General features: G+C 39.6%; 1 protein-coding gene across 1 annotated transcript in view; it reads right to left on the bottom strand.

Moving 5' to 3' along the window:
- Nucleotides 1–17,321, bottom strand: part of LAMB1 (laminin subunit beta 1) — an 87,174-nt gene that overhangs the window by 47,708 nt on the left and 22,145 nt on the right. The window contains exons 9-12 of the mRNA XM_004382591.2: nucleotides 12,155–12,343; nucleotides 11,695–11,874; nucleotides 11,395–11,507; nucleotides 9,825–9,904 (exon numbers count right to left, since the gene is read on the bottom strand). Coding sequence (XP_004382648.1) covers nucleotides 9,825–9,904; nucleotides 11,395–11,507; nucleotides 11,695–11,874; nucleotides 12,155–12,343 — 562 coding nt within the window. The remainder of the gene's footprint in view (nucleotides 1–9,824; nucleotides 9,905–11,394; nucleotides 11,508–11,694; nucleotides 11,875–12,154; nucleotides 12,344–17,321) is intronic.

Raw genomic sequence — 17,321 nt, 5'->3', positions numbered from 1 at the left:
TCTTTTTAGTTTTATCTCCATCGCCCTTGCTTCACTTATGCTTCATCCACACCACGCTGAGGCTTTCTGTAGACATCACAAACTTTCTTGCTTCAGTATCTTAGATTTTTTGCCTTATTTCCAACTGTAACCCCCTTTCTGGGCTTCACATCCAAACATCCAGCTTCCTAATGAACATCTCAGGTTCATGGGTGGCACAAAAGGTTTGCATTCAACTATTAACCTAAAGGACAGAGGTTCAAACCCACCCAGTGGTGCCACGGAAGTAAGGCCTGGAGATCTGCTTCTGAAAGATTACAGCCAAGAAAACCTTATGGAACACTTCTATTCTATAACACATGGGGTCGCCATGAGTCAGAATCAACTTGATGGCAATGGGTTTGGCTTTGGTTTGGATCATCTTTAATTTTGCTGTCCCAGAGGCACCCCATATCAACACATCCAAAACGTCAACACTCAGTCCCTCCTGCACCTTCACTTGCTCTTCACCACGTTCTCTATTGGTGTGAAGGCACCACCACTCTCTGAGTCAACTAAGTCAGAAACCTAGAAGTTATTCTCTAGGTTCCTTCATCATCCAATCAGGAACCAAATCTGTGATTTTACCAGTTAACATGTTGTTTATCTCTTTCTTCTTTCTACTGTCTATGCTATTGCTTCACTTCTCTTTCTTGCTCACAGTAAGAAGCATCCATCTTTGAATTAGCATCCTTGTTGCCAGTCTTCCTACTTTCCAACCCAAACTGCCACCCTCCTCACAGCTGCCCTAGTGATCTTCTAAAGCATTTACTATACCATTTCCTGGCATAATGGCTTTGGGGAGGTGCTCCAAGCCTTCCATGATCTGGCCCTTCTCTACCTTTCCAACCTTGTCTTTCCCCACACCCCTCTGATCATACTGAACTGCTTGCAATCTCTCAAATGCACTAGGTGATTCATGACTCCTTCCCTTTGTTCATGTTGTTCCTGAGGCCTAGAATGCCCTTTGCCCTTATCCACTCAGCAAAGATCTACATATTCTTCTCTCAAGATTCAGCTCACACTCCCCCCATGCCACAGAACGAACCACCTCCGCCTCATGCCACCACTTCCTTGAGAGAGCAACTATATCCCATTTACTCCTATATTCCCAGCATCTACAACAAACCTTGTCACACAGTAGGTGCTCATTAAAGGTGAGTCACTGTGTCCTCAAATGTCACTTATTTTTCAAAGCCTAGCTCAACTTTCATCGCTTTCATCAAGCCTCGTTTGGTTCCTTCCCTCTTGCTTTCTCAAGTGGCGCCTTCTGAGACCTCAGTTGCTCCTTATCTGTATTTTTCTTATGATGTTTATCACTTTTTCCCTTGTAGTATAAATACTGATAGACCAATCTAATCCCCTTCTAGACTGTAAACTCCTTGAGGGCTTCACTGTGCCTTATTCACCTCAGTCGCCCCCCTGAGGCCTGGCCCAGTGCTCTGCACTCAGGCTACACTCAAGAGACATTGGTTGAACAAATATATGCATGAAGGATATGCATCCAGAATAAAAAAATAGAAAAAGGAAAAATAACAGATTTAATATAAATAATAAAACAATTTTTTATTAGTCATTAATATTTTAGGTAATGTTATGGACTGAATTGTATCCCCTAAAAATGTGTGTCAAGTTGGCTAGGCCATGATTTCCAGTATTGTGTGGTTGTCCTCCATTTTGTGATCTGATGTAATTTTCCTATGTGTTGTAAATCCTAACCTCTATAATGTTAATGAGGAAGGCTTACAGGCAGCTAAATTAATGAGGCAGGACACAATCTACAGGATTAGGTTGTATCTTGTGTCAATCTCTTTTGAGATACAAAAGAGACAAGCGAGTAGAGAGAGACAGGGACCTCATTACCACCAAGAAAGAAGAGCCAGAGATGCAGCATGTCCTTTGGACCCGGGATCCTTGTGCTGAGAAACTTAGATCCAGGGGAAGATTGATGCCAAGACCTTCCCCCAGAGCCGAGAGAGAAAGCCTTCCCCTGGAGCTAGTGCCCTGAATTCAGACTTCTAGCCTCCTAGACCGTGAGAGAATAAATTTCTGTTTGCAAAAGTCATTCACTTGTGGTATTTCTATTATAGCAGTACTAGATAACTAAGACAGGTAATAAAGGCCTCACGATAAACTATAAGGCACTCATTTTGGTCTCAGCCTATGCCTGTCTCCCTCTCTTTAGCATCATGACCTGGTGCACAAGGTAAAACTGGATGACATGCACCTATTGTTACTTCATTAAAGTCAAGATGTGGTTTGGAATCATCATCTTAAACCCTTTCCCAAAGTTCATTTTAAACCAAGTACCTAAGGCAAGTTACTACTCACAGGAAGACTTAACACTCAGAAGTTTACTAAAAATGTCCCAGACAGCCTTGTCACCGTCCAGCCGAAGTCCTCTTCCTGTATACGTGAGTGATTATTATCCTACAGGAATATGAATTCTCAACATCCCTTAGCCAGTTCCCAGGAGAGGAAAGCTTATTCCTATTAGGACCTAGGACTCTTTTGGCACAGTTCACCAACAAAAGCCATTTACAGAAATTTAGGCATCAGACATTACATCATATAGACAAAAGAAAACCCTTCTTTCCTCCCCAGCAGATGTTTGCTGAGGGAACAAATGTTCAAAACATGAACCACTGAAGAAGAAAACAACCAGATTCTTCACATGCCATCACTAGAGAACAAGCCAATGAAGGTGAGGATACAGATACGGGGCAGACTCCTGATGCTGCTTTTTACCTGCAGCACAATTCTAAACAAGAAACAACCCCGTGAGAACCTGACCATGAAAAAAGAATTCCCTTAATATCAGCCCCGGCAATCACATGCCTCTAGTGTCCACAGAATTGCTGTTGGTGATAGGCATGGCTCCAGTTCAACACTTAGTCCTCCAGTGAGCTCATTCTCGTGACTTTACCTGCCCCCTATGCCCTCACTCCTACAGTGGCCCTCACACTTACAGTGGCCCTCACACCTACAGCTCTTAGCCCTGGCTACTCAGCTCTTGTTCTGTATTTCCAGCTATCAGTGGAACATTTCCATGGTTTGTCCAGTTGTCATCGCCAATCCATCTTGTCCCATACTGCTCCTCCTCTTCTGACATTGACTTCTTATCCTCAACTCTACTATTTCTGTCAGCAGATTTAAAATTCTCCTCATATCATAAGTAAGATATATCTTCCCTTTTCCTTTGTTCTCAAGAACCAAGTTTTATTCTTTCAAAATGTTTCTCAATTTAAGTTTCCTCCCCATTGTCACTGCTGCTATCCTAATCCAGTGTGTCATTATCCCATGCCTCTTACTCTGCCAACCTCCTAAACTGACCTTTCAAACTCTTTTTTTCTCCCTTGCCCAGTCAGTCCTGTCCATCACTGCCAGACCACTCTTCCCACAGCACTACTTTCATCATTTCATGAAAACCCACAATTGTTTCTTCTTATATATTATATCAAGTCACAGTGCCTCTGCCTGGCTTCCAGTACCTCTGAAAACAACTACTTCTCCTTCTGGTGCCCACCTTTTGCTTGCAGACAAGTCACATTCCCCACACTTTTCAACAAATATTTACTGAGCAAATATTGGCCCTGGAAGTTGTGTTTCTCATGTAAGTACCCTCACATTTTAGTCCATCGTCAGCTTTCTTTTGAATCAATCTTTACTTCCTTGATAAGCCCATTATTTTTGACTAAATGATACTGAGAAAGAGAAATGGAAAAAACAGACCTATAAAATACTTATTTTATAAAAATAGACTTATAATCTAATTGGGAAAATAAACAATCAAGCAACTGACTGTAAATCAAAGTGGAGTTAAGTACCTATATAGAAACACAAGCAAAGCACTATGGGTGTAGAAGAAGACAGGATTCATCTGACTGAGGCAATAAAGGGAGGTTTTATGAAAGACATGGTCCTAAAGGTTGGAGAGGATTTTGGCAGACAGAGAGAAGACAATAATGACAGGACCAAAAAGGGCTCATCTTAGTTAACTAGTGCTGCTACAACAGAAATACCACAAGTGGATAGCTTTAATAAACAGAGGTTTATTCTCACATTCTAGCAGGCTAGAAGTCTGAATCAGGTTGCCAGCTCCAGGGGAAGGTATTCTCTCTCTGTCAGCTCTGAAGGAAAGTCCTTGTCATCAATCTTCCCCTGGTCTGGGAGCTTCTCAGCGCAGGGACCCTGGGTCCAAAGGACATGCTCTGCTCCCTGCTTGCTTTCTTGGTGGTAGGAGGTCCCTCTGTCTCTCTGCTAGCTTCTCTATTCTATATCTCAAAAGAGATTGACTCAAGATACAACCTAATCTTATAGATTGAGTCCTGCCTCATTAACATAACTGCCTCTTATCCTGCCTCAATAACATCATAGAGGTAGGATTTACAACAATCACACAATACTGGGAATTATGGCCTAGTTGACACACATTTTTTGGGGGGACACAATTCAATCCATAATAGGGGTGATGGAGGAATGTGAGCAGAGATGGTGCCAGAAAGGAAAGATCAAGGAGTTTCTGTGTAGACAATGGGTTATTATGGAAATTTTTAAAGAGCAGAGGGGAATGGCCTAGCTAGCATTAAAACTTTAACTGCAAGCTGATGGAAGACACATGTAATAGTGATAAACGGCTTTACACTAGTCCAGGGGGAAATCAAAGAGGATCTGAGCCAGGGGCTCGGGAACGACTATTCCCTGAAAGTGCCACACACATATTCCCATCCCTGTGCCTTCACCTGTCTTTTCCCTGTCAGCTAGAAGTCCTTTCTGCCCACCTGTCTCATCTTTCAAATCTCAATCACTTTTAAAAAATCAAACTCAAATACCATTTCCTCCACAGTGACAGCAAAGATTGCATATAATTATTCTTTCCTGTGTTCAAGTAAAAATCATATTTCATAGAAATGGTGTACCTTACCATGAATTTCCCTGTAACCAGACACAGACTCAATATATTGAGTCGGTAAGGTAGAATAATGAAAGACGAACACAAATAAAGAAGGCCCTGTGGTAGGCAGATTAATGACCCCCCCCAAAATGTCCACATCCTCATCCCTGGAACTTGTGGATATGTTAACTTACATGGCAAAGGGACTTTGCAGATGTGATTAGGGTTAAAGATCTTCAAATGGGGGGATTACTCTAGATTAGCCAGGTGGGCCCATTCTAACCACATGAGTCCCTGAAAGAGGAAGAAGCAGGCAGAAAAAAGCAGGTCAGAAAGATCTGATGTGAGGACTCGACCCGCCATTACTGGCTCTGAAGATAGAGGAAAGGGGCCGACCACAGGTCGAGGAATGTGGCGGCCTCTAGAAGCTGGGAATGGCTCTCAATTTACAGCCAGCAAGAAACCAGGGACCTCATCCTCCAACTGCAAAGAGCTGAATTCTGCCAACAACCCAAATGAGCAGGAAACCCATTCTTCCCTACAGCCTCGAGAAAGAAATGCAGCCTGCCAACCCCAGTGAGACCCGTGACAAGACTTCTGACCTACAGACCTCTAAGAGAAGAAACTTGTGTTGTCTGAAGCCACTAAATTGTGGTAATTTGCTATGGCAGCAATGGAAAATGATTTTTTTTCCCAATGGGTCAAAGCTAAGGTCGTTTTGTAAAACCAAGCATTTCTCATAGACATAGAAATTAGAAACTTAAGAATTCTATTGGAAGGAAGGTTCTATTTCATTTAAATAGAAATGAGGAGGGAAAACCCTGTATAGTCACAACTTTTCTCTATACTAAGGAATTAGATAGAAAAATATTCTATTAAAGGATATAAAGCATCGTTCTTAATAACCAACCATTCTGGAAAACACTGACATCACTTCTATCGTTCTGATACAAATAAGAGTTGATTCCACATTGATTAGCAGTCAGCACCATCCATTTTTTCCCAGGTAGCCTTCTCCTCCCATCCCCTCCCCCCATAACTAGAATATTTTCTTAAAGGGTAGGGGCTATGTGCTATAATTCCTTTATGTTTTTCTATCATAGTAATTAACAAAAGGTTATATACACCACAATCATTCGGGTGAAAATATCTATTAGCTTCCACTGTGGTTTCAAAGTACAATAAACTTCATTTATTGAGCACTGTGATGGTTAAGATTGTGTGTCAACTTGGCTGGGTCATGATTCTCCGTGTTTTAATGTAATCACTCCCATGATTGAATATACGGTGAGTAGCCAATCAGATGAAAGGGAGTCTCCTTGGGAGTGTGGCTTTTGCTTCTCTAGAGAATCCAGCCTAAGACAAGCACGTACAAGGCCCACTTACAATGGACAAAGGGAGATGTAAAAACAGTAAGACACAATCCCTGTCCAAAAAAGAACTTTTAAATACAACCAACTGCAATACAAGTCAGAATAAAACCACGGCCAAAAAAGATGCAGAAGTAATATAATGCTGGAAGATTAAGAAAGGGTTGGGGACTTCAGGCTAGGAAGAAGTCTTCAAAAAAGTGGTGGACTGCAAGCCAGATATGAAAGTCCTAAGCTTAATTAATAAATTAATTTTGAAGGAAGCTGTAAAGATGTTTGTATTTTTCAATTAGTTTAAAAATTTACAAGTAGTATTTACATAGCAACTATTGCCACTAATTCTTATTTACTCATTAAAAGGGTTATCTACTAGGCAAAACTTCAGTAACCTGTTCTGAATTAATTATTTAAATTAATTAGGCCTTACTTCTTTAAATATTCAAAAGTTTAGACTAGCTAGCAACATAATAAACACGGATCACTAAACTTTTATTGTACTATCAAAAATCCACTCAGCTCATTATACACAACATTTTACCTTTTTCCACTTCCAGTGATTTTTACACTTAATTATGCTCCTGGCCAAAGTAACTAAGGAACGTGTGGGATCAAATTTAGAGACTGCCTCTTGTAAGGACTGCATATTTAGCTTCTACATTGTTATGGATTAAATTGTGTCCCCCTACCCCCCAAAGTTTATCTTGAAGTCCTAATCGCTGATACCTGTGAATATGACCTTGTTAGAAAATAGGGTGTTGGAAGATGTTATCAGTTAAGTTAATATGAGACCATGTTGGAGTAGGGTGGGTCCTAATCCAGTCTGAGTGGTGCCCTAAAAAAGAAAAGAGACACAGGGAGACAGAGAGAAGGAAGACCACCACGTGTCTAAGAAGTTATGCTGCAGCATCAAGCCAAGGATACCTGGGACTACCAGAAGCCAGGAGAGACAAGAGAGGGTCTTCCCCAGAGCCTACAGAAAGAGCACGGCCTTGCTGACACGCTGATTAGGACTTCCAGTCTGCAAAACTGTGAGGCAATACATTTCTGTTGTTTAGAGTCACCCACCTTGTGGCACCTTGTCTGGGCAGCCACACAGGAAACTAACACAAATTTCTTGAAGATCTTTTGCTACTCAAACTCTTCTACTCAATCAACATTTACTCGATACCTACTATGTGTCTAAGTCAAAGGCCAGGAATATTATCAGGTATAAAATATATTTATGAAGTGGTTGCAAAGAAATCTATCATTCAGCCAATACTTCCTGGGTGCTACCTATGTGCCAAGCATTCACCTAGCAGAAGTAGTGCTTCAGAAGATCTGGCCTCCATCACACCAAAGGGACTCCCAGAGAAATTCCTCTGGGGAGGGGGAACCATAAAGTATTGAAAAGGATCACCATAAAACGTTGCAGAGTCACAGGACTAGAGGGCATCTTTAATTGTTCTTTTTTTCCCACCTATGACACCAAAAGATAGAGCATCTCATCAATCATGCTAAAAAGATCAGATGATTACCTGCTTTAAAATTCTCACTAAAAATTTTGTTTCCCGAACTCTCTTGGTTAACATATTCTGATTTTTATAAATTCTTACAGGACAGACTAGAGGGCACGACAGGAGCTGTGCGTGGGTGGAGATAGACACAGTGAAATAGAAAAAGAAAGGAGTGTAAGAAACAGAAACCATTTCAAAGAAAGGAACATAAAATACAGGAACATAAACATTCTGGAGTTTATGACAGGATATGCAGAATTATGTACGCCACTTTCATTTAATCAAGGATTTTAGGAGTGATGACGGCTCTGAACTGAGGAATCAATTACTAAAAGAATCAACATATATACTGGGAGTGACAAAGTCAGAGAAGTGATTCCATGAGCAGACCAGCAGTGTGTCTTTCTGCCTTGCTTTTATGGAATTATCCTAGCTTCCTTTCCTCTGGAGGTTTCCTAAGAACAGAAATTCACCCTTGAGTTTCAGAGGTTACATGCTGTACCGAGTCCATTCCACGATCTGAAACCGAACAAACTCACATAAAGAGGCCAAACAGAACATGCTCTTTCTGTACAAAATATCATTCCTTCCCAGCAGACTACTATGATGTTGGGAAATAATCTTGTAAAAGTGTCATATTTTGAGGACATGAAGTTTGCTCAATGAATTCAGCATGTTCTCTCAGGGAAGATTCAGGGCTACAAGGAAACATCCGTCTATTCTCTTGGCAGTCACTTAAACTATCTTTACCAGATGTTCTGACTCTGATCCAGTAACAGAGACTAAAATTCCCTTTGACTCAAAGGTAGTTAATTAATCTCTACCAAATTTTCCATCTTGCCAAATGTGTACATATGAAAATTCTTGGTAGAGTTTCATATTTCATCTAGTTAAGGAATGCAAACATCTTTAAATAACTGAAAACTATTATCCGTAATTTTCATTAATGGACTTGGAAGTTGAAAAAACAGTGAGAGGAAAAAGAAGAAAATGAAAAGATTCTCTACACAAACTGAAATGGGAGTCTATTTTTCATCTTTTAGACTGGCGAAAATAAAATGTTTGATGACACCAGCTGCTGGGGGATGGAGGAAAAAGATACTTCTGTAACCAGTTGTTAAGAAAATAAACTAATACAATTTCTCTGGAGAACAATCTGACATTCTCTATTAAAATGAAAAATTCACAAGTACTTTGACTTAGTAGTCTATCACTGAGAAGCTAGTCTGTGGATATATCTACAAACTACAAGGATTTTCACTACAACATTTACAAAAAGAAAAAAAAGAAATAATGAAATAAATCATGGCACTTTCACACGATAGAATACGAAAACGCTATTAAACAGAAAGAGGTAGATGAATACACGCTGCCAGGAAAAAAGATCTCCAGATGAAAGAAGCAAGTTTCAGAATAATGTGTATACATTTATTACTTTTATTTTCAAGAAACATTAGTAAAGCTAAATGGAGAAATCATGGGCTATATATATTTGTTTTTTTAATTTGCACTTGCCTGTTTTAAAAAATAAGACCTAATATGTTATTTAAAAAGAAATAAGAAGAAAAAATGTTTAATTGTTGGCAAGTGTACTGAGCACTATTAATTTCTAGAGACACAAGAAACTGTTAATGTGGCAGTTCTACGCAGTGGAACTTGGGCGAAAGAGGGCAGGAGAAGGAATACTTTTACTTTTCACTTTTATATCTGTCTGAACTGTTTGAAAGTTTTTAAAATTAAATGCATACATTGCTTCCATAATTTAAAAAAATACAGAAAAGTAAAAGCACAAAAACAAGTAACAACAACATTAAAAACCAAAACCATAAACATATTAGGAGATTTCAAAGCTAACACTTGGAATGGATAAATTTTTTAAAACATTGAGACTTCAGGTAAACATGATTGATTATCTGGCAGTCAAAGCAAAGATGATTGTACTCTGTATATCTTCTTAAGAAACAAACAAACTTCCTACTTCTGCTAGAAGTCACGAAGGCTTTCTATGGTGACTGAATACAAGAGTCTAAGTGAAGCTCCACTTACTTGTTGTTTAATGCTCCTCCAAGGTCACAGTCGCAAGGTCGACATCCATCCAAATCATTGCTTAAACCCCAATGCTCTGGCTACAGAACAAAAGATTAAACATCTAAAGGCAGGTTCCCGTAATGACATAATAGACTCAGCAAGAAACAAGTTATGGCGTGCTTTGGTAGTTCTACCAAATGTTCATTTTCACTATGAAAGCAGAAAGCTAACAAAAGCAGTAATTATTCTGAAATAAAGAAACCCTAACTGTGGGTCATTGGAGCCAGAGCCAGGTTATATATAATCACATGAAAATGCAAGATCACAGAGTAGTTTATTTGCCCTGCAGATATCCCTTATCCAATAATTAACATGAGCAAGCAGTAAAGATGCTGATTTTCTTCATTGGAATTACTCTGGCAGTTAGATATAGTCTAGCAAATATTTGGCAGGCGTTTAAATTTTCCTGATTCAGTTTGTCATAAACCCCTTGAGGAAAACCCTTCAGGATTTACCTATGTGGAAACACAGCATAAAGCTAGGACTAGTCTCACAACTGGGAGGTGAAGAGATTACTGAGTCTTGGGAGCCTCAGAGACAGAAATAACAAGAAATGAGACAGAATCTATACAGGGGAGAAGATCCCTTTGCACCTCAACAAATACTTATTTCCTAATGAGCAGATAAAAACCAGGTTCACCAATTTAAACCAGATTTCCAGAAATCTACTTTAAGAATCTATCAGGATGTATATGAGAAAATATACATATTTAGTAGTCATAAGCATCGTTTGGGGCCAGTGAATATTTTCCCCCAAATTAAAAAAGCAATATAAGAATGTTATAAAAGACAGAAATTTTTTATAATTACTCCACCCAGAATACTACTGTGAATATTTTGGTGTATTTCCTTCCAGATTTTGTTTTTCTTGATGCATTTTTTTCCCCTACATAATCAACATACTATTCACATCCTGTGTTTTTTATCCATAACAGCATAAGCATTTCCTCATGTTATTGTCATTTTCAATGACAACTAAATATCACATTGCATAGGAGCCCCGAAATTTACTTAACTGTTTTCCCACTGTTGCTTCTAAGCCTTTAGCTATGATTAATAAAATATGCAGTGAATCTTATGGTGAATACATCTTTGTCCAATTCCTGATTATTTCATTATGATAGAATCCCCGAAGTGGGATTACTGGGTCAAAGGGTACGTACATTCCTAACAGCTACTGATACACATCTCCAATATGCTCGTCTTAAAGGATGAACCAATTTGCATTTCCATCAGCAGCATGTAAGTACCAGAACCTCAGTATATCATTGCTAACATTAAGCAATATAATTTTTTAAATTTTTTGTTAATTTTGTCTGTAGAAATAGTATTCCGCTGTGGTTTTCATTTATAATTCTAATGGTGATGGTGAACATTTTGTCAAATTATTAATTAGTAATCCCTCTTTTACGAATTGTCTACTCGTGTCTTCTAACAGTGATAGTAGAATCTACTGGCAAAAGAGCATTCTCTATTAAAAGTGCGACATTCACAAACTACTTGACTCGAATAATTAGGATTTACCTACCAAACACTGTTCACAATGCTGTCCTGTCACCAGACGCTTACAGTAGCAGTAACCGGTCTCAGAATCACAAGGATTTCCACCAGGAACCGTCCCCAGAGGATTGCAAGCACAAGCTTTATTAAGGGCAAAGAGAAAAAACACAAACCAAGTGAGTCCGAAGTAGTAGTGTAGGATTTAGAATTACAAAGTAAGATAGGAATTATCTATATATGAGAATGTAAAATAAATACATATATGTATATATATACATACATACACACACACACACACACCCCAAACTTTTTAGCAAAATGTACTTACGTTTACAACCAAATGGATCTTCAGCATTTAAGTCATAGAAGGCTTCTTTACAAACATTACAGTGTTCTCCTTCCACGTATAATTTACATCGACACTGACCAGCAATGAGACCGGTAGAAAAATCAGTGTAACTGTCACAAACTCCCCCATTCTGAGAACCAGCTGGGTCACAGGTACATCCTAAGAATGGAAAGCACCAGGTTAAAGCACCAGGAAACACAATGTGTGTGTTTGTACAAATATATATGTTCCCTTCATCTCTCCAAATCTTACAAAAATAGACCAAAGAAGGCTTGACTACCAAGTAAATTCCACTTCCAGAATCTTATGTGGCAATTAAAATAATGATGTTGGGTTTGATGCTATTTATGAACTCTGAGAGAAGGGTGTTAACTACCGGACTATTCTATTTGAGCGATAGCCAGAAATAGGTCCCACATAGTGGCATTCCCCAACATACGTTCACAGATATTAGGATCTCGAATGTCTCTCTCTGGGTGCTGGTAGTAGAATGGCTTGCACTGCTCACAGTTGGGCCCCATCGTGTTGTGCTGACAATCATCGCATACTCCTCCACTGACGTTTCCAGTTGCCAAGTACACGGCCATGTCAAAGTGGCACGAGCCGGAATGCTCATTGCAGTTACACTCTGAGAGAAGAGACCAGTGTCAAGGAAAGCCTTTCTCCTTGGGAGAGAACGGGCTATTAAAAATTGAAAACCCTTTGAGAAAGTTCCCCTGAAAGCTTATCAGTACGAGGAATGCTGCCATTCCGTGGAGGACGCCTCTGGGTCTCACTCAGAATGGGGCTGGATTAAAGGACATTACTCCAAAGGACTTTCTGGGTGACATGTTCCTGGGAAAGCCTGTTAGGGCTCCCTGCTTTGAGGACCATGGGTGTGAAGGACTGAGTCCCTTCCTCCCCATCCCCACCACCACCACCACACTAGGCCAGGATCTTTAATAAGAATTAAGGTCTGTTTAACAGCCATCTAGCCAGCTTTCTTGACGGCAGTTCTTGCCTCCTCTAACCTACTTGGGAGAGGCATCTTGCTCCAGCCTGCTTTACTCATCTCACTCTCATGCTCAGCAATCCACATCAATTCCTCTTCTTTTCTCACAACAAATCTTAACTCAGCTTGGCCCTCATGGGGCTCTGCATGCTAGCCTTCACACCTTGGCTACCCTCTCCCCTGCAACAGAACATCCTGCGGAAAGGGGTTGTGTCTTATTCAATACTGTCCCTTCAGTGCCTAGCAGAATTTGGTCCCCAATCTATTGGTTGAATTTAAACCTCTGAATCTATTTCCAGCATTAGCACTCTGGTGATCACGAGAACGTCCCGTGCCTCACGTTGCTCATTTTATCTGAACTCCCCTCCTCCCTTCCTTCTCTCTCTTCTTTACCTAAACAACAACCATAGCTATTTATCAAAGGCCAGCTCACTCCTACCTACCTACTAACAAAGCCCTGACCACCCTAGTCTTCACTAGTTTCTGAACTTCTAAAATAGTCTTCCAGTGGGGACAGAGGCAGGCACGTCAAAGGGAGAATAGCATGTCAGAATCACTGTGTCTGTGTTTGGGCAGGGAAGACAGTGCATCAAACCACACTTCTGCCCAGAGAATACCACTGGAATGGATATATGGGTGGCTGGGATGGCATGGAAACAAGGTCAAAAACTCTTATAGTCTACTCCATATCTCTTAGACCATACTGATCTGCCATGTCATGTTTTCTTTTCATTTTTCTCTCATGATCATCTTCCCTTAAAAACAGGTACAGACAAGGATGCCATTTATCACCTCTCCTATTTAACATTGTGCTGGAAGTACTAGCTAGAGCAGTAAGGCCCGAAAAAGAAATAAAGGGCATCCAAATTGGAAAAGAAGAAGTTAAACTATCCCTATTGGCAGATGATATGATCCTATGCATAGAGAACCCCAAAGTAATTTTCCACAAGAAAACTACTGAAACTAATAGAAAGATTCAGCAGAGTAGCAGTATACAAGATAAACATACAAAAATCAACTGGATTCCTATACACCAACAAAGAGAACTTCGAAAAGGAAATCAGGAAAACATTATCATCTATAATAGCCCCTAAGAAGATAAATTACTTAGGAATAAATCTAACCAGGGATGTAAAAGACCTATACAAAGAAAACTACCAAACACTACTGCAAGAAACCAAAAGAAACCTACATAAATGGACAAATATACCATGTTCATGGACAGGGAAGACTCAACATTGTGAAAATTTCAGTTCTACCCAAAGTAATCTACAGAAATAATGCAATCCCCATCCAAATGCCAACAGCATTCTTTAACTATATAGAAAAACTAATCACCAACTTTATATAGAAAGGAAAGAGAGCCTGGATAAGCAAAGCATTACTGGAGAAAAAGAACAAAGTAGGAGACCTCATACTACTTGATCACAGAACCTATTATACAGCCATGGTAGTCAAAACAGCCTGGTACTGGTACAACAACAGACACATAGATCAACAGAACAGAATCGAGAACCAGATGTAAATCCATCCACCTACGGTCAGCTAATTTTTGACAAAGGACCAAAGTTCATTAAATGGAGAAAAGACAGTCTTTTTAACAAATGGTGGTGGCAAAACTGGACGTCCATCTGTAAAAAAATGAAACAGAAACCATACCTCTCACCATACACAAAAACTAACTGAAAATGGATCAAAGACCTGAATATAAAACTTAAACGATAAAGATCATGGAAGAAAAAACAGGACAATGCTAAGAGCCCTAATACATAGTATAAACAGAATACAAACCATAACTAACAATGCTCAAACACCAAAAAGATAAACTAGATAACCAGAAGCTCCTAAAAAATTAAACACTTATGCTCATCCAAAGACTTCACTAGAAGAGTAAAAAGAAAACCAAGAGACTAGGAAAAAATTTTTGGCTATGACATATCTAAGGTCTAATCTTTAAAATCTATAGAATACTTCAACACCTTAACAAGAAGACAAATAATCCAATTTAAAAAATGGGCAAAGGATATGAAAAGACACTTCACCACAGAAGACATTCAGGCAGCTAACAGACACATGAGGAAATACTTGTGATCATTAGCCATTAGAGGAATGCAAATCAAAACTACTATGAGATACCATCTCACCCTGACATTACTGGCACTGATCAAAAAAACAGAAAATAACAAATGTTGCAGAGGTTGCAGGGAGGTTGGAACTCCTACGCACTGCTGGTGGAAATGTAAAATGGTACAACCACTATGGAAAAAGATATGGTGCCTCCTTAAAAAGCTAGAAATAGAAATACCGTATGATCCAGCAATTCCACTCCTAGGAATATATCCTAAGGAAATAAGAGTCGTCACATTAACAGACATATGCACACCCATGTTCATGGCAGCATTATCCATAATAGCAAAAAGATGAAAATAACCAGACTGCTTATCAACGGATGAATGGACAAACAAACTAGGGTATATAAACACAGTGGAATACTATGCAACAATAAAGAACAATGATGAATTCACGAAACAACTCACAACATGGATGAATCTGGAGGGTGTTGTTGTTATTAGGTGCCGATGAGTTGGTTCCAACTCATAGTGACCCTATGTACAACAGAATGAAACACTGCCTGATCCTGCGCCATCCTCACAATCTTTGTTATGCTTGAGTCTGTTGTTGGAACCACTGTGTCTATCCATCTCTTTGAGGGTCTTCCTCTTTTTCGCAGACCCTCCACTTTACCAATCATGATGTCTTTCTCCAGGGACTGATTCCTCCTGATAACATGTTCAAAGCATGTGAGATGTAGTCTTGCCATCCTTGCTTCTAAGGGGCATTCTGGCTGTATTTCTTTCAAGACAGATTTGTACGTTCTTTTGGCAGTCCATGGTATATTCAATATTCTTCGTCAACACCGTAATTCAAAGGCATCAATTCTTTGGTCTTCCTTATTCATCACCCAGCTTTCACATGCATATGAGGCCACTGAAAACACTATGGCTTGGGTCAGGCATACCTTAGTCTTCAAGGTGACACCTTTGCTTTTTAACATTTAAAGAGGTCTTTTGCAGCAGATTTGCCCAATGCAATGTGTCTTTTGATTTCCTGACTGCTGCTTCCATGGGTGTTGATTGTGGATCTAAGTAAAATGAAATCCTTGACAATTTCAATCATTTCTCCATTTGTCATGATGTTGCTTACTGGTCCAGTTGTAAGGATTTTTGTTTTCTTTATGTTGAGGTATAATCCATACTAAAGGTTGTGTTCTTTGATCTTCATCAGTAAGTGCTTCAAGTCCTCTTCACTTTCAGCAAGCAAGGTTGTGTACTCTGCATATTGCAGTATGTTAACAAGTCTTCCTCCAATCCTGATGTCCTGTTCTTCTTCATACAGTCCAGCTTCTCAGATTATATGCTCAGCATACAGACTAAGTATGGTGAAAGGATACAACACTGATGCACACCTTTCCTAACTTTAAACCATGCAGTATTCCTGTGTTCTGTTCGAACAAGTGCCTTGATCTATGTACAGGTTCCTCATGAGCACAATTAAGTGTTCTGGGATTCCCATTCTTTGCAATGTTATCCATAATTTGCTACAATCCACACAGTCGAATGTCTTTGGATAGTCAATAAAATACTGGTAAACATCTTTCCGCTATTCTCTGCTTTCAGCCAGGATCCATCCGATATCAGCAATATCCCTGGTTCTATGTCCTCTTCTGAATCCGGCTTGAATTTCTGGCATTTCCCCATCAATGTACTGCTGCAGCTGCTTCTGAATGATCTTCAGGAAAATTTTACTTGCATGTGATAATACTGATATTGTTCGTTAATTTCCTCATTCTCTTAGATCACTTTTCTTTGGAAGAGGCATAAATATGGACCTCTTCCTGTCGGTTGGCCAGGTAGCTGTCTTCCAAATTTCTTGGCATAGACAAATGAGCACTTCCAGCACTGCATCTGTTTGTTGAAACATCTCAATTGGTATTCTGTCGATTCCTGGAGCCTTGTTTTTGGCCAATGCCTTCAGTGCAGCTTGGACCTCTTCCTTCAGTACCGTCGGTTCTTGATCATATGCTGCCTCCTGAAATGGTTGAACGTCGACCAATTCTTTTTGGTATAGTGACTCTATGTATTCCTTCCATCTTTTGATGCTTCCTGTGTCGTTTAGTATTTCCCTGTAGAATCCTTCAATATTGCAACTCGAGGCTTGAAATTTTTTCTTCAGTTCTCTCAGCTTGAGAAATGCTAAGTGTGTTCTTCCGTTTTGGTTTCCTAAGTCCAGCTCTTTGCACATGTCATTATAATACTTCACTTTGTCTTCTCGAGCCACCCTTTGAAATCTTGCATTCAGCTCTTTTACTTCATCATTTCTTCCTTTTGCTTTAGCTACTCTATGTTCAAGAGCAAGTTTCAGAGTCTCTTCTGACATCTGTTTCAGTCTTTTGTTTCTTTCCTGTCTTTTTAATGACCTCTTGCTTTCTTCGTGTATGAGGTTCTTGATGTCATTCCACAACTCATCTGGTCTTCGGTCATTAGTGTTCAATGTGTCAAATCCATTTTTCAGATGGTCTCTAAATTCAGGTGGGATATGCTCAAGGTCGTACTTT

Source organism: Trichechus manatus, unplaced genomic scaffold, assembly GCF_000243295.1.
Source record: "Trichechus manatus latirostris isolate Lorelei unplaced genomic scaffold, TriManLat1.0 scaffold00096, whole genome shotgun sequence".
NCBI lineage: Eukaryota > Metazoa > Chordata > Mammalia > Sirenia > Trichechidae > Trichechus > Trichechus manatus.
This window is presented reverse-complemented; position numbering and strand designations above follow the sequence as displayed.